This window comes from Toxotes jaculatrix, chromosome 2 (genome assembly GCF_017976425.1).
Source record: "Toxotes jaculatrix isolate fToxJac2 chromosome 2, fToxJac2.pri, whole genome shotgun sequence".
In the NCBI taxonomy this organism is placed as follows: Eukaryota; Metazoa; Chordata; class Actinopteri; family Toxotidae; genus Toxotes; species Toxotes jaculatrix.
Window position 1 is genome coordinate 15487409 of NC_054395.1, and position 21759 is coordinate 15509167.

The 21759-nt window shown below is 42.7% G+C and overlaps 2 protein-coding genes across 6 annotated transcripts in view; one reads left to right on the forward strand and one right to left on the reverse strand.

Annotated features, from left to right (window-relative positions):
* Nucleotides 1-213: 213 nt before the first annotated feature.
* On the forward strand, nt 214-16721 carry noc2l (NOC2-like nucleolar associated transcriptional repressor). Of its 2 annotated transcripts, none has more exons than XM_041066046.1 (18): nt 214-268; nt 682-828; nt 934-1123; nt 1210-1453; nt 1897-1987; nt 2096-2174; nt 2374-2484; nt 2582-2695; nt 2950-3138; nt 3529-3668; nt 5213-5324; nt 7146-7259; nt 8868-8969; nt 9309-9452; nt 12188-12301; nt 12543-12675; nt 15133-15234; nt 16411-16721. In XM_041066046.1, exons 1-18 carry the CDS (start codon nt 249-251, stop codon nt 16548-16550), a joined length of 2286 nt encoding a protein of 761 aa, XP_040921980.1. In that variant the 5' UTR covers nt 214-248; the 3' UTR covers nt 16551-16721. The 2 variants fall into 2 exon arrangements, with proteins under 2 accessions (XP_040921980.1, XP_040921991.1); XM_041066057.1 differs by having other exon boundaries at nt 16414-16721.
* A 1102-nt stretch (nt 16722-17823) lies between these two features.
* samd11 (sterile alpha motif domain containing 11) overlaps nt 17824-21759 on the reverse strand; it is a 63232-nt gene continuing 59296 nt past the window's right edge. For 3 of the 4 annotated variants that reach the window (XM_041059846.1, XM_041059848.1, XM_041059850.1), the window contains exons 11-13: nt 21109-21242; nt 19880-19990; nt 17824-19604 (exon numbers count right to left, since the gene is read on the reverse strand). In XM_041059846.1, the coding sequence (XP_040915780.1) occupies nt 19320-19604; nt 19880-19990; nt 21109-21242 (530 nt within the window). In that variant the 3' untranslated portion in view covers nt 17824-19319. The remainder of the gene's footprint in view (nt 19605-19879; nt 19991-21108; nt 21243-21759) is intronic. The other variant, XM_041059847.1, reaches the window with a different exon arrangement.

Sequence of the window (21759 nt, forward strand, 5' to 3'; positions counted from 1 at the left end):
TCGCCGACTTTTTTTTTTTTTTAAGTGTGATTTGATTACTTGTTAATTAATTCGGTGCTTTCACTGATTATCAAAGGCCAAAAGATGCATGCAGTGCAGCATAAAAAGAATTAGGAGTCTTTTATTAAGTTTGTAAACGCAAGTGGTTTACAGCGACCACGACCTATGAACCATAAAACCAATTTCTTCGTTTTGCACCGGGGCATTGTGGGTATTGGTGTTTGGTGGTGTCACGTTTTGGATCCAGCATGGCAGGGAAACAGAAAAGGTGTGTGGACATTTTCTTTACTAAATGCTCTATATTACGAGTTTAACAGCAAATTCGTGTTATTTTGTAAGTGTAACCATTGTCAATCCAGCGGGCGAATTTGTTTGGTTAGATAGCCTCGTTTTAGTTAGCTAACATGGTGCAGTACCACAGTGTCGTAACTAACCATGCTGTAAACGCTAGCATAGTATAGGGGGTTCTTGTAAGCAGTTAGCTCGAATCAGTGTTCAGTTTGTTGTATCTTCGCTGAAAATGGACCATGCTCGAATAAAACCTGGACATATTTAGCCGGTTAATTGATGGCTAAAGCGTTAATGTTAACACTGGAAACAGTATAAACCATGCACCACATTAAGTTTCCCCCACATGTAGGCTAGCTTATTACAGTTGTTGAACTTTTGTCTTTCTCATAGAAAACTAGAAGACCTCAGTGTGGATGAGTTCCTACTGTCAGGTTTTGACTCGGCGGGTGAAAATGAATCAGAAGAAGAGACCCCCAAACAGAATGGACTCAAGAAAAAGAACAAGAAGAAAGATCTTAGCTCCGTGGCTCCCAAGACGTAAGTCACATGTATTGTGTCACTGTTGTGATTGTCCTAACAACACCATATTCTCTCAAGGACAGACCAGCATCTCGTGTTTGTTGTGGTTATTTTTCTCTGTAGAGATGAAAAGAAGAAAGAGAAAGGTAAAGCCTCTGAGCACAAGGAGCAGCTGTCCAGGTTAAAGAATAAAGATCCAGAGTTCTACAAGTTTCTCCAAGAGAACGATCAAACGCTCCTAAACTTTGAGGACACAGACAGCTCTGATGATGAGGATGAGCAAAAGTACCACAGATTGCCATCCACACTGGAGGTAGGCCAGCTACCTGTGTGTGTGTGTGAATGTTTATTTTGAGCTCTGTTGGACAAGATCTTCATACTTAAATGTTTCACATGTAGGAGGCCAGCTCTGGTGAGGACGATGGAGATGATGAAGAGGGTCAGAAAGGCTCGAAGAAATCCAAGAAATCAGTGGAAACCATCAAAGTCACAGACAAAATGATTGAAGACTGGAAAGCTGCTATAAAGAAGGAACCTACACCTCGTCTCTTCAGGGAAGTCACCCAGGCCTTTAAGGCTGCTGTAGCCACAACTAAGGGTGAAGGAGGGGGTCAGTGTCGATACAAAGTGGCTGACAGTTCAGGTAGGACTCCACGTTTTCCTGTAAGCGCTGACATTCGTATTCAGGCTGTACCATTTTGATGACAGCATTACATTACTCTTGCGGAGTGCTGCGGTCAAAAATTTAAATTGAATTATATTTAAGCACAGTTTGTCAGTGTTTTTCGATGTGTTCTTGTAATGTGGCCAGTAGCATTTCAGAAAGCAGCTAGGGTACAAAGTTACCATAATCTTAATTATAATTCTTTTCATTTATGGTGGTGTTCGATAACATTGACGTTTATACACATATCTAGTTATCAGCAAAGTTGATATTACACATATGTTCTGATAACAGATTTCAAGCACAGTGGATTGTTTATGTCATGTTACTGAATCACAAGCCTTGTTATGTAGTATGTGACATATTTAGTAAGATAGAATGTAAATATGAATAAATAATCCCTTTTTCTGTTTGGTCTGCAGTGTTCAATGCCTTGGTCCTGTTCTGTATCAGAGATATTTATGCGGCCATGCAGAAGATGCTCAACCTAAAGCCAGATAAAGACCAGAAGAAGTATGAAGGGGATGTTACACCTGCTGATCTCACCTCTTTTTGACAGTTAATGTTGCGGTGGAAAGCTTGATCACGTCTCATTCTGTTTTTCCTCTGTTTTGTTCTCAGGCTAGTGCTCCCATCGTCTAGTCCACGGTGGCAGAAGAATCAGATCGACATCAAGATGTATCTCAGTGGAGTAGTTCAGGTTTGTTTTGCTGCTCACTGTAGGTGTCTCTGTTGAGATGTTTTATTAGTTGTTTTTGATGCAATACAGTTCATTTATAACAAAGAACTGTACTGTACATTTGTAATAAAAGCTTTTTCCTCTTCTTAATTTAAGTCCTGTAAACATCCCTGTGTTATTCTCCTTTTTTTGTCTCTGTTCTCTCCCTCTCCACCTGTAGCTGTTATCCTGTCTAACAGAGTCTTCAGTCATCAGCGCTGTCCTGCGGCACGCCAACCAGCTTGTACCTTATTACCTTTGTTTACCCAAACAGTGTCGGCACCTGGTTAAGGTAGGACATAAGTCACCTCAAAAAGGCCTGGAATGTGACTCTTTGGGATATGGTCTTTTAATGTATCTTTACATTTCCCTCACATCTTTTTATCCAGCAACTGATGAAGCAGTGGAGCACAGGGGAGGAAACAAGTCGGGTTCTCGCCTTCCTGGCCCTCAACAAAATCTGCAGGCACAAGCAGGAAACATATCTTAACCCTATTCTCAAGGTGAGCTAAATGCAGAGTAGCACAGCAATTGTAGGGTACACAGCAAACCCAGGTGCAAAATAGACTAGAACAGGGAATTGACTGAAGATCATTGACACAAAGGCAGACTTAAACTTCTATTTGTATTCATTTTCATTTGGTGTTCATTACAAACACTTAAAGCCACATCAAGCCTATATAACCAGTGCCAAGGTGTGTTCCCTTCTGTATTTTGATCGCTTCTGCTTGCTGTGTGTTTTTCTTTCTCTTTGCAGCAAATGTACATCTCCTACGTACAAAACTGCAAGTTCACATCTCCCAATGCACTGCCCATGATCAACTTCATGCAGCGAACTCTAACAGAGATGTACTCCCTGGACACACAGGCCACTTACCAGCAAGCCTTCATCTACATCAGACAGCTGGCCATCCACCTCAGAAACGCCATGACCATGAAGAAAAAGGTTGGATCCTTATAAAGCTGCATGCAAAGATATATTAGAAATGCTCTCCTAGATGGAACGTATACAAATGTAGGAAGACTGTTTTGCTGTTATATGCTATGTGGTTTTAAGGATTTTTCTCATATTATTCTTCTTTGATTAAAATTGATCTAAACATCTACTGTATTGACTTAGCCACAAAAGGTAAAAACAGTGCGGTATGTATCTTCGGCACACCAGCCTGTCGTTTTTGACTGTTTTGCTTGTTATTGTTCTCATAAGCACAGCACACTGCAAAAAAGAAAATCACATAATTGATTAAACATTCCGACTTCAGTTTTCGCTTTCTTGTAAGTGCCAATTTTAACCATCTGTAATTTGGTACTCACTCTGCTTGTGTGTGTTTTGTAGGAAACGTATCAGTCTGTGTACAACTGGCAGTATATCCACTGTCTGTATCTCTGGTGTCGCGTCCTCAGCACCCTGCATCCCAGTGATGTTCTCCAACCTCTCATCTATCCACTCTGCCAGGTCATAATTGGCACCATCAAGTGAGTTCATGTGCATTTTTATTATTTAAACCTGTTAAATTTTATGTGCATGTGTTAGACAACATGCCATAAGAATGTAAGAAAGTCCCGATCCTCAGAGTTAATGCTAGTACTACTGTAAATGAATAATCTGTCACAGGGTGTTAAATGTTAAGCCTGTCTGGTGAAGGGTTCTGTATTATGTATAACAGGTCTAAATTTTCAGAGTCTTTGTTATAAAGACATTTCAGTTTCCATTAAATTCCAGTAGAGCTGCGGCTAATAATTATTTCCATTATTGATGATTTTTTTCTCAATTAATCAGTTTAATTGTGTGACTTAGAAAATGTAAGAAAATAGTAAAAAAAAAAAAATCTTCATATTGCCTCCTTTGTAAAACAAAACAAAACAAAAAAAAAAAAAACAGCAGCAGTTCAAAACCTGAACATGTTTGGTTTAGTAGAACCTACAGGAAAGAAAAATCCTCACATTTGAAAAACTGGAACAATCATACTTTGAGCATCTTTGCTTGAAAAATTACCAAAGCAATCAATTGATTGTTAAAATAATTTCAATTTTTTTATTTATTTATTTTTTTTGTCAGTCGTGTCGTCTCAGCTCTAAACAAAATCTTAGCATCTGCCAAATTATAAAATGAATCTTTTTCAGTCATAAGTTGTTTTTTTTTCTAAATTAATTTAATTCTGGCAACATTTTCCAAAAAAGTCTGTGTAATGTTTTTGCGTCTGATAAACCTTAAACTCATGGATCTGTTAGTTAAATGAGCCTTCCTCGACTCTACTTTATTACCTCATCAGTACCCAATCCCAATCTGTGTTTTTTAATGCAGGGCCTTTGGGTTTGAACACCCTGCTGTAACTTTTACACATCAGCATAACCTCACTGCAGCAAGTGAACAGAGCAGAACTGAGAACGAAGGGTCTCCTGCTGTGACAGTACTGTTTGAGTGACAGAATGACTGCTGGCAAAAAGTGATAAATAAGGCAAGATTATGCACAGAAAAGTGCAGCGGTGCTGAAAATTGGAGGGTGGGAGCGAATAAATGATAAAATTGAACAGATAAATCAGTACTGAGGAATACATAATTTATCACAAAGATGCATTATGAATTGTACATAAAGCTGTAAAAAGAATTAATTTATCTGCTGGGAATGATTTTTTTATTTTATTGTCCAACTGTGAAATGTCCAGCTTCTAGTATCTTTGTTACTACCACACTATGACAACTAAAAGGCTAAAAATGTGTGTTTGTATGCTCTCAGTATATTTTTAAATGGTTAATATTGGGCAATCTTGTACAGTCACCTGAATTTTTGGATTCACAAACACCGGTGGTGGTGTCATCCTCAAAAGATCTAATGTTAGTCATTTGTTGATACGGGCTGTTTTTTACGGCCTATAATTACAGCAGTTAAACTTCAGGCTGCTGCCTGGCGTTCATTTTATATAACACAGTATCAGTTATTTGTGTGCACCTACCATGTCCTGTACATTCTACCAACAGCAGGTGGAGACATTGACCACTGTTTTCTCTTTCTGAGCAGATTGGTGCCCACGTCAAGATATTACCCTCTGAGGATGCACTGTTGCAGAGCCCTCACCCTGCTGTCGAGCAGCACCAACACATTTGTACCTGTGCTGCCTTTCCTCTTGGAGGTAAGACTTCACACGTAGTCATCTCCAGTAAGAGCCATGTGGGTCTGACAGGATCAGTACAGCTTGAGAAGAGTAGTCGGCCAAGTTTCCAGCAGTCTGATCTGAAGTCTTTCATACACTACACTATACATGCTTGACCTCAAATAGTTTGAAATTATTCAGAATGAACAGCAGTCAGTTGGGCGTCTTTGTCAGAAATGGAAACACTGAAAAGGTAGATGTGATGAAATGTTCCGTCAGTGGTTTGCTGTGGAAAAACATCAGTGGCTTATGAAATGCATTTTGGTCTCAACGGCCACAACTGAAGGAGCTCAGGAGGAAGCACATCGAAGGGTAGAACTGTGTGTTTGTGTGTGTGCGAGACACCTTTGTTATCAGACTAATCGCGGGTCACCAACTGACAACATTTTGTCTGGGTCAGGTGTTGAACACGTGACTGCATGGTGTCTATGTGTCGTTTCTGTGTGAATGCGTAAGTGTGTGTGGGGCGGCGTGTTAGCGACAGCGACTAACTCGGCCCGCTGGGAGTGGCCGGGGTGTTTGTTTGTAAGTGTGTGTGTGTGTGTATGTATGTGTACGTGCAGCAGTTTGACCGACCCCATAAAGGCACAGTTGTGGTTTACACTCTGGTCCTAACACGCTGTGCAGACCACATCCTCTCTGCCTATGGCCCACTCCCTACCTCTTTTTTTTTTTCCCTGCACACACACTCAGAGCCCCCAACCCCCAGCAGCAAGTCGTGTTTATTTGTGACGCACGATATTTCCTGTGTTTTTTCTCCTTTACTGTTCCCCTTGTTAAAGGCAGGCTGAGGTACGCTGCTACTGTTTTAATTAGAGCAGCAGAAGCAGCCCCTTCCTCCTGTGCCTGTGCCTGTGTGTGTTCTCACATCTCCAAGGGGGGTGTATGATTTGGAGCTTCCTGCTTCAGTAGCTATGTGTGTGCGTGCGTGTGCATGTGCATGCATCAGGATTGGCCCATGCCTTCCCACTTCCCCCTGGCTCCCCCGCAGACCGCCACCACATCCTATGTTTGTACAGACAGCACCGGCCAGGAGCGTTGCTCTGCTTCGCACACTGAGCGCATTAACGACCACACACGCACACACTCATACACACACAATACGCACACACTAACGCACAGAAACACACAGATACAGGGAGTCAGAAATAGCTTGATATACAAATACAAGACAGAAATTCACTTGTGCACTGTGGGCAGATGTGAAAGCTAAAGCTTGTAGACAAAAAGCCCACACGTTGGATTGAATGTACTTTCACAGACTAAGATAGAAATGTGTCATCTCTCTAACACTTCTCTATGTAAAATGTACTGCATAGAATGATTGTCAGGATTAAAGGACTAATGTCGTAGCTGAAGTAGCTAATTACATATATATATATTCTCTAACTGTGGTTTTCTTGGGTTCCTTGTGTTGTTGAACTTACAAAAGAGCGATGTCTCAGGAATAAGGAGAAAGATCTGTGCAGGCCATCTGCTTGACCTTTTTCAGTGAATTCCTTCTGTATGAGGTTTGTCTTGATTGGATAATATGGATAACAGGTGTACGATGAGGAGTGTGAAATTACTCCCTTTAAACATACTAGCTGTAAGAATAATCAATAACATTAATAATGCAGAACAAAAAACAAAAAAAGTTAATAGGTTTTCAGCTCACATGTTTAGTGTATGTTTTGAATTTCCTTTGGGTTCTGGATCAATGTATTATTCCACTCTCTGAAAATGATGTGCTTTGCACTATTGTATCAATCAAACTTAAGCAGTTGCGTCCAAATGCCGGTTTATGTTTTTCTCTTGTAGGTCTTCCAACAAGTGGACTTCAACAAGAAGCCAGGGCGAATGAGCAAGAAGCCCATCAACTTTGCTGTCATCCTGAAGCTTAGCAAAGTCAACCTGATTGAGAAAGCCTACAAGGTAGGTATTACTGTCTTGGGTCCACCAGTAGTAAGGACAGAGTGTGGGACAATTTTTTGTTTTTTTTTAAATAGGGAAAGTGTTTGAATTTGAATGGTGTGGGCAGCAGTTTGTATCTGTGCTTCAGGTCTGTGTTGCTCTGAGAAGGAGCAGCAGCTGATCAGATGAGTGGTTCAGGCCTTAGTTAATGTAATTTTCATGTCGTTCCCTGACACCGCGTTAGCCTGCGTGCGTGCATGAGGGGATTGAGGGCAGCGCTGAAAGCCCCTTGTCAGGGCTCTAAAACTGGCCCGGAGTCACCACGCTCAGCGCTGCCGCCAAGAGGATTGCAGCACGGCCTTCTGGGATTATCCCCCGCACTCCGCTCACTGGGGCTGTTTTCACTTCTTTCACCTGGGCAGCTGCCACGAACCCCTGCCTCGTAGACTCACAACAGACATAACTAAACAAACACTGATCTGCCTGTTATGAAGCACTAATTAAAAAAGTTTTCATTTATTTTCATACAGAGAGGCAAATAAGCCTCTTGTACTGCCGATGATGTGTTTGCCTACTCGAGCCAACTGGGTTTTTAGATTACGTGTGAATCGATCTGTATTAAAGGTTTAATTACACTTGCATCAGGTTGTGAATGTGTATAGGGTCCATCCTTAATTAAAAGGTAACTTCCTGTAGAAGTTTACATGCAGATATATAGAGTTTATATAGAGTTTGTTGATAGTTAATACAACACGGAGAAGGCTGAAAAAAGGCTGAGTTATGCTTAAAATTGCAGTATGCAAGAGCCATTACCCGTTAGTATCACTTGTGGCTGCTAACAAGCAAAGGTTTTTTACAGGCTGGCTTTAAGCTGCTGACTAAATATTTTAGTCAGGGCTGTTTTTCTTTGTCTAGCATGTTGACTTGGCATGTTATTTCCTGGTGTGTGACTTTCAGAGTAATCTGTGAATCCTGAGGTGACAGACTGCATGACAGCCAGGCTAAGCTTAGCCTGATAATCAGACGTTTAGTTTCTCTTCATTTACTCAGTCCTCGCGAGCCGATTTCCGTTTGGAAAGGAGAGTTATTTTGTTTTGCTCTCGCCCCGTGCAATCAGACAGCTAGTTACATATCCGTTCCACCAATGCCCTTTTCTGCTAATATGGACACTGCAGTTGTTTTTTTTTTCACATTCATCAAACAAATATGTTGATTTTTTTAAGAGCTGCTAATTCTGTTCATGGAATTAGATTAACGTGCACATCTGTGTCAGTGTCATCCACACTCGTCACCATTTTTTTGTTGCTATTTTTCCATGAGTGTTGCAAGGTAGCTATGTAGGAAGATGATAGCATGTTCTTAATCCTGCCTACAAACTGCAATTGCTTCTCTAGCCGGCAGAAATAACCATCAGTGAACATAACAACACAGATCTATCTGAAGCGCAAAACAAGTCAGAGATGTGGGCAGAGATTCAGAGGTCTGGAACAAGCCAGGCTAAGCTGTCATCACCGTTCCTTTGTAACAAGTCATTTTTTCACTGGATGTAGCTGCACAGCTAAGAAGACAATGTTGAATTTAAATTTTTACATCTATAGTGATGTGTGAATATTGTTTGCGAATCTTTAGGATGGACTGATTGACCAACTGTATGACCTGATACTGGAATACTTCCACACTCAGGCGTGCACCATTGGCTTCCCAGAGCTCGCCCTGCCCACCGTCATTCAGGTAACACAACCTTTAAACTGAAATGGATTTGAGTTATCCACGTCTGTGAAATGAAATTCCTCATATCCTTAACATTTTGCAGGACACTCTCAAGTGTTATAGAATTACACTTCAGTGTACTAATAAGAGAGTGACACTAAACATCATTCCTAGAGTTTAAATCTTCTCTGAATAGATGATTCAGGATCTGGTTCACGTCTTGCCAGGCGGAATCTGCTCCCCTCAGGGGGAACAGCCACAAACCCTCCTCAGCTGTGCCTGAATACACCGCATGGGCGGACTGGATGATCCTTTACACTGGTTCCTTCTTTCTCATACTCCCCCTCCATGTCTCTGCAGCTGAAAGCGTTCCTGAAGGAATGCAAAGTGGCCAATTACTGCAAGCCGGTGCGCCAACTGCTGGAGAAGGTACAGGAGAACAGCAGCCACATCACAGGACGGCGACAGAAGGCCGCCTTCGGAGTCGCCGATGCCACTGCTGTGGTGAGTGTGTGTGTGTGTGTGTGTGTGTGTGTGTGTGTGTGTGTGAGAGTGTGTGAGTGCGTGAGTGCGTGAGTGCGTGAGTGCAAAAGAGAGATGGAGGAGAAGCCTGTCTTGTCCTGAATTTACAGCCTGCCTTTCCAGAGTTATTTTACCTCTTCCACTCATTTGTATTTCTTGTCAGTTTAACTCCTAATATTGAGTTTTTGTCAATTTTAAAATGGCTTCTGAAAAATTAGATTTTTTTTAGACGTCATGACAAAACAACAAAAAAATTATAACAATAATTATTATAACAAAAAAAGTTGTTATAATTAATAATTAAAATAAATTATAGCCCTGAAAAGTACTAGTTACCAATGTGTTTTACCATTTCCTTGAATGACTGTTGGTTTTACTACTTTTTCTACTTATTGACTGTGACAGTTTCATTACACTGAGATGTCATTTTATTTGTAGTAATAATTATTTACTGTCAGTAGCTTTATTAGTTGTTTGCCCTTTAGCCACATGTATACTGATGAATTTAAAGTTCTCCAGACTCCCTGGCATGTTTAAGCACGCGTTACTGAAGAGGCTGAAGAGGCTGCGTTCCGTTCAGATGGAGGCTCTATATATATAGGCTCTATATATATATATATATATATATACACACACACACACACACACACACACACACACACACACATCAAAAATCAGACCATTGTGAAATGTTGCAGCGGTTAGTTTCATGTTTTGTTTTGATTTTTCGTCTGGTGAGCATCACTCATTTTCTCACTTTGCTATGTTTTCTTTGCCACCCATTGTTTAGTCTTACAGGTCAGAAAAATTTGAAAGGAAAGAAAGATGCACGACAAAACCCAGATGTTAATTTGGAATTAACAAAAGTACAGATTCACTCATTTTATGCACAGGTGAGACTTCAAAACTCAGTAAATTTAAATATATGCAGCACTGATGGACAATAACAAAACTTAGATTGGAAATTCATTTATCTGGGAAGTCTGTCCATTAATCCCTCCTGCTAATACATAAATCAGACCTAATGAGGAGTAGTTAGTTGTCACTTTGCCAGCTTTTGGTGAGATGGTGCCAGCTGCTGTGGTGTGTTTCGTTGGGTGTTCACAATAATTGATGATACTCAACAAGCAGCCAGCTCTATCCACTTGATGTGGAATTTGCTAATAGTTAGTACAAGTTTGAATCAGTGTTTTCCTCTAAATATAACAGTTGTTTCCACAACAACAATAGCATGATGGGTTTTTTTTGGTTTGTTTTTTTTTTCATTTACATTAGTAATGTCTGCCTCACTCTGCACTAATGTGTAGGTGGTGACTGTTTTCAATAAGCATCAAGATAGATTAATTGTTCCAGTTGCAGGCCAAAGACAGACTTTTCCCTGGTTGGCAAACAGTAAGAGTATAAACGTTTCTTTTGGACTTTGGTCCAACTGAGGTAGAGGCTGCTGGCCGACGACCCCTGCAGGCAGCGACTGATAACGGAGGACACTTTCCTGTGTAAACTCTAAGCCTGGTTAAGAACGGCCCTGTGGTTATTGGAAGCTTTTATGGGCTTTTGAGCCAGAGGCGCCTCTGCCTTAATGAGTAGCCATTAGTGTGCGTGCATGCATGTGTGTGCGTGCACTCTTTAGTTATACCTGTCCACACAAACACGTTTTTACGTGGCTTTCCTGCCACTGAGAGTCTTGACGTGTCCTGCTGATTAATATTAAAGAGCTTTTAAGAATGAAGTTAAAGAGGATGGTCCTTGTGTAATTTAGCTGATGAGAAAATGTGTGTGTTCGCACACACACAGAAGCGTGTGCATGTATTAACAAAGTACAACAGACAGACAGCACGGCACTGCGGCAGCGCCAGCCCCTGTCGCCACGACTCTTTGCTCAGTGGAGGCTGTCGCCATGGCATCCATTCTCTAGCATCGTGGCAGCGGTAGAGGTGTCACCGCAGGCGAAGGAGAGGGGACAGCCCTGCTGCTGCTGCTGTGGAAAAGGCCACGGCCCCCCTCTGGCCACCAGCCCCCCACTGACATGTCACCCAAACTGAGAGCTAGCCTAATTAATGATGCCCTGCCTCTATCCAGGTCGCACTGGTGTCTCTTGTCGTTCTCTCTCCAGTGGCAATTTTTTGTGTTGTTTGTCTGCGTCTAGGCTGAATTCAGTAGAAGCTTTTCTATTTTCATTTTCTTATCCTGTCTGTCTTAGCTGCCCCCCCCCCACCCCTTGGTTTTTTTTAGCATACATGTCACCCATCTTAATAGCCACACAGCAAACTGTGGTAAATGTGTTAAGCGAACAGGCGCAGCAGGCCCTGGTCTGTTCGCTCTATTGGATTTGTTGGTCAGATAATGTGATTGGGCCTAATCAATATCATCCACAAATACCTTTAGGGGAAGACTGGAGAAGATCCGCTGGTCTCCCTTTTCAGGCATCTTCAATTTGTCTGTTTTCCACATCTTCTGGCTCTCATCACCGTCTTGTCTGTCCATCTCTTTCGTTTGGTCAATTGACATGAAGTTGCGGTGGAAAGCTACTTGTACTAAGGTCATTTTAGAGCCTGGAAGAATCTGTTAAAAGGCCTCTCTCAGCAGATATTGAAAAAATGATAAATTTATATTTATCAATAGGCTTAGACACCGTTCTGTTTCTTATTTAACACTGGATCCACCCACCCACACCTGTGCATACATTCTTCAACAAAGATTTTAATGTTCTCTGTCAGGCGGCCTGGGAGAAGCAGATCCAGGAGGAGGGGACTCCCCTCACCAGGTACTACAGCCAGTGGAAGAAGCTGAGGGAGAAGGAGATTCAGCTGGAGATCTCTGGCAAAGAAAGGGTAACTATCCAACCAAAAACGACCCACCAGCATTCACCTCATCCTACTGAGGTCGTCGTGAATCACTTCTAGCTTTTTCTTTATGAATGTCAGCGTTACCCACAAGAATTGCTCATTTACATAATCCATGAAACAGTTGTGCTATTTAGTGAAAATTTTTACTGGCATAACAATTATCAGCAGCATCATCAACACAGGCTTGTGTTATAACCCAGCTTTTTTTTTTTGTGTTTGATCAAAGATGGAAGATCTGGACCTCCCTGAAATCAAGCGTAAGAAGATTCAGGAGAAGAAAGAAGAGGACAAGAAGGAGTTCAAGGATCTGTTTCAGTCTGACAGCGAATCAGATGATGATGGAGGGTTCAAAATTAAAGGTTAGCCAATTGTCTTCAGCTGCTTTCACACATGCACTGCAACCCTGAGCTTTTTTAGACATTACACGGAGGAGCTGTATGTGTGAATGCAAATGTCAGAATCAGCTGAATGAGACATTAAACAGACCCTGCCAGCGCCCCAGGACAAAGTCCGTGTAATGTCCAACTGAGCTGATATGTACGTACAGCAAGTAATTGTTCGGAGAATCCACAGCGAGTGGGTGGAGCTTGTTGAAGATGTGTCTATCCTTCCTCCAGCACACCTACCCAGGCGCCAACCCTCGCCCAAACCAAACAAAATATTTCCAGTACATGTGAACGCGTCTGACATGGGCACAGTTTTCATGTGTGAAAACTGTGCGAAACTCCAGACAATGTCCTGAACTGATTCTCTGTACATTGTCCAGAGTTTACATGTGGAAACGGCAATCTGCACGTTTCACTCACACGACACTGTCCTGCAAAGGACCAAGAGGTGCTTTTTACTTGTGGAACAGTAGGTTATGATGTACTGCCCGTCTTGGCCTCTAGGGGGCTGTGTTTCGTTACAGCCTGGTCTTCTACTAAAGGCAAAGTTAAGAGGCGATAACAGTTCAGTCTGATTCCTCTACTGTTGTATTTGTTTTTGGGACAGTCCCCAATCTTAAAGATTTGGGTACATGAAACAGATGACCTGTAAAGCAGGTGCAGTGAGGCCCTGAGTTATTCAAACATCTACAGAGACCATTTTTGAGGAACAGAAAATGAAATCCCAGATCAGACTCATGAGAAAATCTCTTTGCTAATCAGATAATTTGGTTCTTTCTCGGCTAAGAGGAGACGTCAGCTCGTTTATCCTTTAAAACCCTGTGTGTCTCGTCCTCCTGGGGTCGTCCATAGGTCAGAGGCAGCTGCAACCTCGCCTTTACAGCTTTACACTCGGACACACTCCAAGCTTAAAAAGCCCTCCCCAAGGTTACAGAGGAAAGGAGTAGGCGGCAGGGGGATTTTTTTTTTTTTTTTGTTGCATCTGGACTTCATTGTAGGGAGAGTCCCCACAAACGGATGGGCAGCTGCCGGCAAGCGGCGGGCCTCCGCCTCTCACTCTCTGCGCCCCCCCCCCAACCCCCCCCACTCCCTCTTGTTCATCTTTCCTCCACCCCTCCCTCCCCTCGCGCACACACGCACACACACAAACTGAAAGCCCCTGACAGGAAGTACAGGCTTGGATCCCAGCGGGGGTTCCTAATTCAAACCAGCCCAGTGGAACAGCCAGAGGTGGCCGCTCCCACTCCTCTCTCTCTCTCTCTCTTTCTCTCTCTCTCTTTCGCCCTCTCTACCTCTTTCATTCTGCATCTCTCGCTCTCTCTTTCTGGCTCTGTGGGCCTCAACCAGCTGCCCCCGCACGTCCTCACGACATGCACACACACACACATCTCGATGATAGCACACAAATGTACACCCACCACCTTGTCGTCCAGTCTTGAAGAGCCAAACGCTTTTGGGCAGCTCACCAAAGCTCTTTGTGGTCTCTCACACTCCCGGAAAGAGGAGGAGTGTGAGAGCAGGGGGGCTGATGATTTAGATTGGTGTGTATGTGTGTGTGGTTTTTTTTTTTTCTGTGGTCACGGTGTCAGTGTGTGGGGGTAGTAAGTCTTCCAGGTCATCTGGGGGCAACCTCTAAGGTACTGGTTAAGTCTGCTTAGCACCATGAGAGCAACAGACAGTGAGAGAGAGAGAGAGAGAGAGTGAGAGAGAGAGAGAGAGAGAGAGAGAGAGAGAGAGAGAGAGAGAGAGAGAGAGAGAGAGAGAGAGAGAGAGAGAGAGAGAGAGAGAGAGAGAGAGAGAACATGTTTATCACCTTTATATTCAGATAGGAAGAGAAATAGCTGATGTTTTAATAGATGTTGTTTGTCTGTGTGTGTGTGTGTGTGTGTGTGTTAACAGACAATAAGCAGCTCTGTTTTGCTTCTCTCTCCTCCATGCCCCCAGCCTCTCATCACACCTCAACTTCAAAGCCTGTGGACCCCAGTTGTCCCTTTGGCTAGACAACACACACACTCGCACTGTACTCTAAGGATAGCACAACAATTTCAGACAAACTTCTCGCCAGCACACACAAACATACACCAGCACACACACACACACCAACTCTGCCATCATCATTGTAGCTGTGGAACCTGCCTGCTATCTCCATTTGCTATATTTAGGCCGTGAGCATAAGATGTCTGAAATTGCCAGTAGTAAACTGTCATGGGTGTTTGTGCAGCAGCCGCAGCGGCGTCTGTAATCGACTCTCAGCTCCATCTCAGGAGGAAATAGACACTTCCAGCTGCCTCTGATACCTGGCCCACATACAGGTGTCTCCAAAGTCCTCAGACGTCAGCGATGCAACGACGCAAAACTTAAAAAATGTCTGAAGGAAGTAACACTAGGCAAAATTCAATGCACTGTAACGTTTTTCACTGTCTCCCTCAGGTAAAAAGGACAGCCGTGGGTCAGATGATGATGAGGATGATGACGACCTTGAAGACCTATCTGACATGAGCGATGATGAGGGGATGGAGGGAGGAGACTCAGGTTGGTGCAGCATCAGTGTCGAAAAGCAAGAATACTGATAGCACTGACAAATTCTTAGTTTTCAGACATTTCAAGTTGTAATTTGTTGTGTGCTTTGTTGAGTATTCATTCATTTTGTATACCAAAGAGATCGTATCACTCCAGTGCATCTATATGCATACTCATTAATACAGAGGCTGGCAGGTATTAGGGGTAAAACTTCAGACAGTTTTTGTAGCGCTACAGTGAATTGATGATTAATTGACTGATAGTCAACTGACAGAAAATTCATCTATATTGATAACTGATTAATCATTTTAGAAAAATTTCAAACAAATACCGCCTGATTTCAGTCTGTCCATTGTGAGAATTTGCTCATTATTATTATTATTATTGGGAAGTAAATGATTTGAACTTGAATAGTAATTTGAAGCTTTCACTTTGGACTCTGGGAAGCTGTGAGGGTCATTATTCACAATTTTCTGCTATTGCATAGACTGATTGATTAATCAAAAGTGTTGGCAGATTAACCAATAATGAAAATAATCAAGTTGCAGGCCGAATTTTTGCATTAAAAAGTCGTACCCTTAAAATGAATAACCTTTGCACAGAAATTCCTACCACTTATTTATCTAATTCCTAATCCATCTGTTATTCTGTAAAGCACATTTAAGGGATGTCTGATATAACAGTGTTGTTCTTTACTGACCAAAACATGAAATGACATTTTTCACTCATTTATAATTTGGAAGATGAAATAATTGCTATGAAGGGAACTTACTTGGGTGCCCAAACTTTTGCACATCCCATAGTTAGTTTCTTAGTTTTTTCTTTTTTCTTTTTATGTTTGTAAAATAGGAGGGAACAGGGAATTAACATTTGAAGAAAGGCCCACTTTTTAATGACTGTTTGCTGCAGGGGTTTTATTTACTTCTCCTTCCCTCGAAAAAATCAACAAAATATTTAATTTGCCCAAACTTTTGCATGCATAAAACAGCTGCTAGCCTGCCGTTAACTCCCTAGGTGTCCCTACCTGACTGGACTAGCAACAACAACCTGTAACGTGTAGCTTCATACAGCTACAGTAACACTGTTAATTCAAGTAATGTAGTAAATCTATGTCAGGAATTACCAAAATGCAACCTCTAATAGCTGCTGGGCTCCATGAATAAGAAGTGTTTCCTGTCTGTATTCCAGATGATGATGATGATGATGATGATGAGGGCGATGAAAAGGCATCCAAGGCTCCTCAGCCGCTGTCCTCCTCTGCTCTGATAAAGCTGGCAGAGGGAGACGAAGATCTCGTGGAAGACCTGGAGCTGTCTGATGATGACTGAGGTTCATGGAGGGACACACTTCAGCTCACCTGAGAAACATTATATATTCCAACCATCTATACCATTTTTGGACTTTTTGCTATTTTCTTTGCTTTTGAATTTTGTATTACTTGTACAGTACAAACGTGTCCATGATAAAATTTTATTAAGCAATTAAATTGTAAAAAGACAAAAAACATCCAGATTCTCTCCTCCTTTTTTTTCCCTTAGATGCTAATTAATAGAAGCGTGTCCATGCATGTTGATGCACAAGTGCACCTGAAATAAGTCATTTGTGTCCTCTGTACATGTGCACACCTGTAGGCACCCTCAGGCTTTGTGAGGACAGGCTATTTGGAGAGAACTATGAGCCTCGCTGAGCCGGGCCGAGCCAGGCTGGGCCGGCCAAGAGGAGGGGTACAGAGAGGCGGGTGTTGAGCCCCGAGGCAGCAGTGCTGTGCCAGGCTGGCAGGGTGGCGTCTGATGCTGTGCCAAGACTCTCTGCCCAGGTGGTAGAGCAGCAACACAGGCTGGTCTGTTTCTGTGCCAACTCCTAATACACCCCCCCCCCCCCCCCCCCCCCCCCCCACACACCCTCACCCCCACCCGACAACTGTCTTTTCTGTCTGCGAATTCACATGCTCAGACACAGCTAAGTTATCTGCTTCTCTTTCTTGGCTTTACTGCAGCTTTTTTGTGCATTCACCACTAAACTGAAGGTGATACTTCCCTTTGTTAGGTGAACGATAATTGCACACATTCACTGGTGTACAACACGGGGCATAGCAGTTGTTTGATATGGACTTAAACTCCACAAATGAAGATTTGATTTGTGTCGCCACATTTCCTCTGTAGTCGTTTTCAGTGAATACAGAATCTTATGGCGCAGAGGCCCAGCCTAAAGCAAGGGGAAGTCCCAGCAGAGCTTGTAGAGCTCACCACTCCAGTGTAAACTCTTTGAAGGAGGAAGGTAAGTGTGATTGGGGGCTATTCCTGGTTCTGGTCCTGTGTGTGTGTGTGTGGGTGTATGAGCAGGGTCAGGTTTATCCCCACAGGCAGGGAGGCCTTGGCCTGCGGCTGAACCTCACACTCTGACAGCTGGTGTTGACCTGAACTGTGCCCCCCATGGGTCACCTCCCCTTCTCTCTCTCTCTCACACACACACACACACACACACACACCCTCCTGCACATTTTTACAGGAACCACAAACACCTGAGGAGGAAAAGGCATATATACTTTGTCTGACAAAGGCACACAAATATGACAGAAATGAGAAAACAGAGGAATTTCTTTAGGATTTATTTCACCTGTGTGGTGAATAGAAAAATAGGATGAAGACAAAACTTTTGAAGGGAAATCTAGAGACCATTTTAATTCATTGCTTGCGTAGTTTAAAAAAAAAAATCCATAACAAATTCAAAACATGTGCATTAAGAGCTTTGTGCCTTTCTTTTCCCTGCAACCAAGAGAAAACCAAGTAAAAGTATCTTTGGAATCCATCTGAAGGGCTAATTATAATACATATCATAATCTGCTTTATCTACTACATCAGAAGTCCTATAAATATTTTTTTCCTCATTTATATGCTGAAGTAGCATTCAAGATTGGAGAGTCTTTTAATATTACACTTAAAAAAAATGGCAGAACAAAAGTATGAACAAAAGTACCACCAAAGTTCAGCAAGTCACATTTTTCAGTAAAGAAAACCTTATTCGTGCAACTACAGTTAACAAAAAGTAAAAGTACCACGTATGTAACCTTCAGTATATTTTCATCTTAAGCATGATTCTGTACAATTTTGCATGTTTTTCCTACCTCCCACAGTAGTCAACACAAGCATAAAATGACATAAGCTGTATCACACCATAGACGCTTCTCCATTTCGCCAACATTTTTAAGCTTTTGTATGTTAGGAAAGGACAGCTCTACCTGTGTCACCCCAAATAGAGTCCGTCATGTGAGGCACTAGCCTAGCATTCCCCTGTTAGACCAGTCTTTCTCTGAGACTATTAATGCAAAAAGAAGCAGATACATTGTGAAACACGGTTCCAATTCCACACATCCGGTCATCTTTGGTATTGGGACAGTGGAATGCATAGTTGCAGTGATAAAGAGGGAGCTGGTCAGATCTGGTGCTGCTCAGCATACGCCTCAACTCCAGCCTCTAAAACGACAGCCCCACGCTGCTGTTTGGCTTCGGGAAACAAGCGAGCAGAAGGAAGGGAGGGAGAGAAAAGAGGGGAGAGGCGTCTCTTTTTAATTCCTGGGTTCTGCAGGGCTTGTGGTGAGAGCAGTCAGAGATAGAGACAAGAGAAAAAGAAAGTGAGTGAGCAGAGCTTCCTCCAGCCCAGGAAGGAAGGAAGAGTTTCCGCTAGCGTCTGACTGTCTGACTTGCAAGAATGTCGCATTTGTGGCAGGGCTTCGCTCCTTTTTTTGGCAGGCTGTCTGTGACCAGCTGTCTCCTTTTCCTCCTTTTTCTCTTTCTCTGTTCCTCTGTTGCTTCACGTGTCTCCCTTCCAACCCAGTTTCTTTGGATTCTGCTCGACTACAGCCACTGCAGAGGAACTCTGATTGGTTTGCCGGATGTGGTTCATATCGTCCAGTTGTCTTTTATTCCAGTCCAATGTTTTCCCATAAACATACATTTCAGCGTAAAGGTCCGGGGGGGAGGGTGGCTGGTAAATAGAGCCTGGAAGTCAATATCTCTGGTTTAGGTTACCCCCACCTCCCTCAGCTCTTAGGTTAGTTTGAGGCAGGTCTGCCCTCCTCACCCCTTTCCTGTCAGCTCCTATGAAGGAGTTTTGGCCTCGTATCTTCCCGCAACAGTGGAGCCGTTACCATTTTCCTGCTTGGGGGAAGAGCACCCTGGGGTGGGACCACTGTAGGGAGAGGAACTGCTGCTGGTGGAGGTGGGTCTGTGGGGCAGGGACAGAGAGAGGGGCAGGGGGGTGTCAGATGGTGTGGTGAGGGGGTCCCGATCCCGTTCTGGGGGGCGCAGAGCAGCAGAAGGCGGAAACGGGAACGCCAGGGGGAATCCAGTCATGTAGAAAAGCCTGCCAACACGGCGCGCCACCTGAAGAGACGAGAGGAGACCGTATGACTGTCAGTACATCCTGTAGAGTACTATGTAATGGACTAATGCTGTATACTGTATGTTAAAGAGAGAGAGAGAGCAGAAGAAGAGAGGCTGCAGTCTGTGGGGGCAGGCTAGTTTAAGGGAATCAGCTATGCTACACTAGCGGTCTGTCTTGGGCCTACGGACAGAAACACACATTCAGACACACACAGCGCACTTCCAAGTCCACCTGATCGCACACAAACACACACGCAGGTCTGTGGTGTGTGTACCTGTGAGCGGATCTTGAGCGCGGGCCCCAGCTTTAGTCCCATGGTGCTGAGCAGGTGCTCCTCAGTGAGCAGTGGTAATGTCTCTCCATCAATGGCCTGCTCCCGAAACACCTGGCGAAGACACAGCCGCTTCAGCCACAGCCCCAACACACACACACACACACAGAAACACACTAGACACACAAACCTACACATTCACTCACACAACCTACAAAACAGTGGCTCTATTCCAAAATGTTACATGCCCATTTTGAGAGAAAAAAGGCTTAAGATTATTGTTCAACATTTTTACTATATAGAGAATCCAGTTGTAGAGAAAATGTTGATAAAACAGATCTATTGTGTCTTTAAGGATCATTTCTAGTTTTTTTCACTCTTCTCTCAATACAAAGTCACATGCCCATATGTATATTGAAAGAGTTACTGGCCACTAATCATTTCTCCTGTCCACAGTGGCTCCAAAGAAATCTGTTCCTGGCGTGACTCCAGTGTTGAAGATAATAACTTCCACTTTATTACTCCATGAAAAAGATATTCCTAAAACTCATCTGAAGTTAATAAGAAGGTATTTTGTACTAAGAAGATTTTTTTTCTGGGGGGGGGGTATCCACTTGATTTGACTGCTGAACTTTAGAAATTGTTGCATGAAACACGGACTCTGGATTTTTCCTAAACTGGAGTCACACTAGGAGAGTATCTCTTCACGCCAAGGCCAGAATGATTACAGGAACTAATAACTCTTTAAACATACATGTCATCATGTGAGTATTGTATCTCTATAATCTCTACATTTTAGTATTGTCGTTAAATAAAGAAACGATCGATTCACTTTTCTTAAATGCTGGATGTTTCATTTTGGAACAATAAATGGCTATACACACAAGTACACATTTCATTCACACAAGCTACAGGGTGCACACCTCTACATGCACTACTATCACCTTCATTCACACAAAGCCCACAAACATTGCTGCACTTGTGAACATGGCCATTCATGCATCCACACACATTCACAATAAACTTGAAAAAAAAAGTTTGTGCTGCACTGGTTTAGCACTTCTACTCTGAACATAATGAGAAGCCTTTGAAAATGCTACAATAGTGTTGCAGTGTGAATCCTAGCTTGGTCACTCTTCTTCCTCTATAGTTAGTTGTCAGCCTGCCCCTGGCATCACTCCCCTCCTCTCTCTCTCTCTCTCTCTCTCTCCTCCCTTTTCCTGTGTCCTCACCTGTGAGTATTCGGCACATCCGGCCAGGCTGCTTATGAAGCCACACACGTCCTCCACACTCCACTTGCTGATGTCCTCCATAGGGTTTGCTGTGGCCGAGTCCTCCCCATCCATGAAAAGACCTCCCACAGAGCCTGAAAGAGCAGCAGTGGGTGAAAATGATGTGTCAATGTAAACACTGGGTACAAAGCTGCTATTAAGAGACAGGATTTTGCTTCTGTTTTGTTTTTTGTTTTTTTTGTTTATTTTTAGTGATGCAGAACTCGAAAACTGTAAGCTTAGAGACACTTCACGGGCTTGAAAATATTCTGAACTGCTTTTTAGAAAAATGTTGACAGTATTTTATTTATTTATTTATTTATTTATTTATTTATTTATTCATTTATTTGTTTGGTCACGTTCAGCTTTGTCATGATAATGAGTCTGAAAAGGAAAGGTTTGCCTTAACGCTAATAATGAGACGTTCAGGTGAACTTGTCAGTAATCCAGCACTGATGTAAGGATTGTTACTGTCAGTTAATCTATTGAGTATTTTTGTGATTAATTGTTTAATCTATAAAATGTCAAAAAATACCCATCATGATTTTTCAGAAGCCAGAGTGACCCAAAGGTTTTAAATTTACAAGGATATAAAAAAAAAAAATCAGATGG

What these genes read in the sequence shown, in the direction of transcription:
- noc2l (XM_041066046.1), top strand. Translation starts at nt 249, where the DNA reads ATGGCAGGGAAACAGAAAAG. An exon ending in GATTGCCATCCACACTGGAG is followed by an intron (nt 1,124 to 1,209) that starts GTAGGCCAGCTA and finishes TTTCACATGTAG; the next exon opens with GAGGCCAGCTCTGGTGAGGA. An exon ending in CCATGACCATGAAGAAAAAG is followed by an intron (nt 3,139 to 3,528) that starts GTTGGATCCTTA and finishes TGTGTTTTGTAG; the next exon opens with GAAACGTATCAGTCTGTGTA.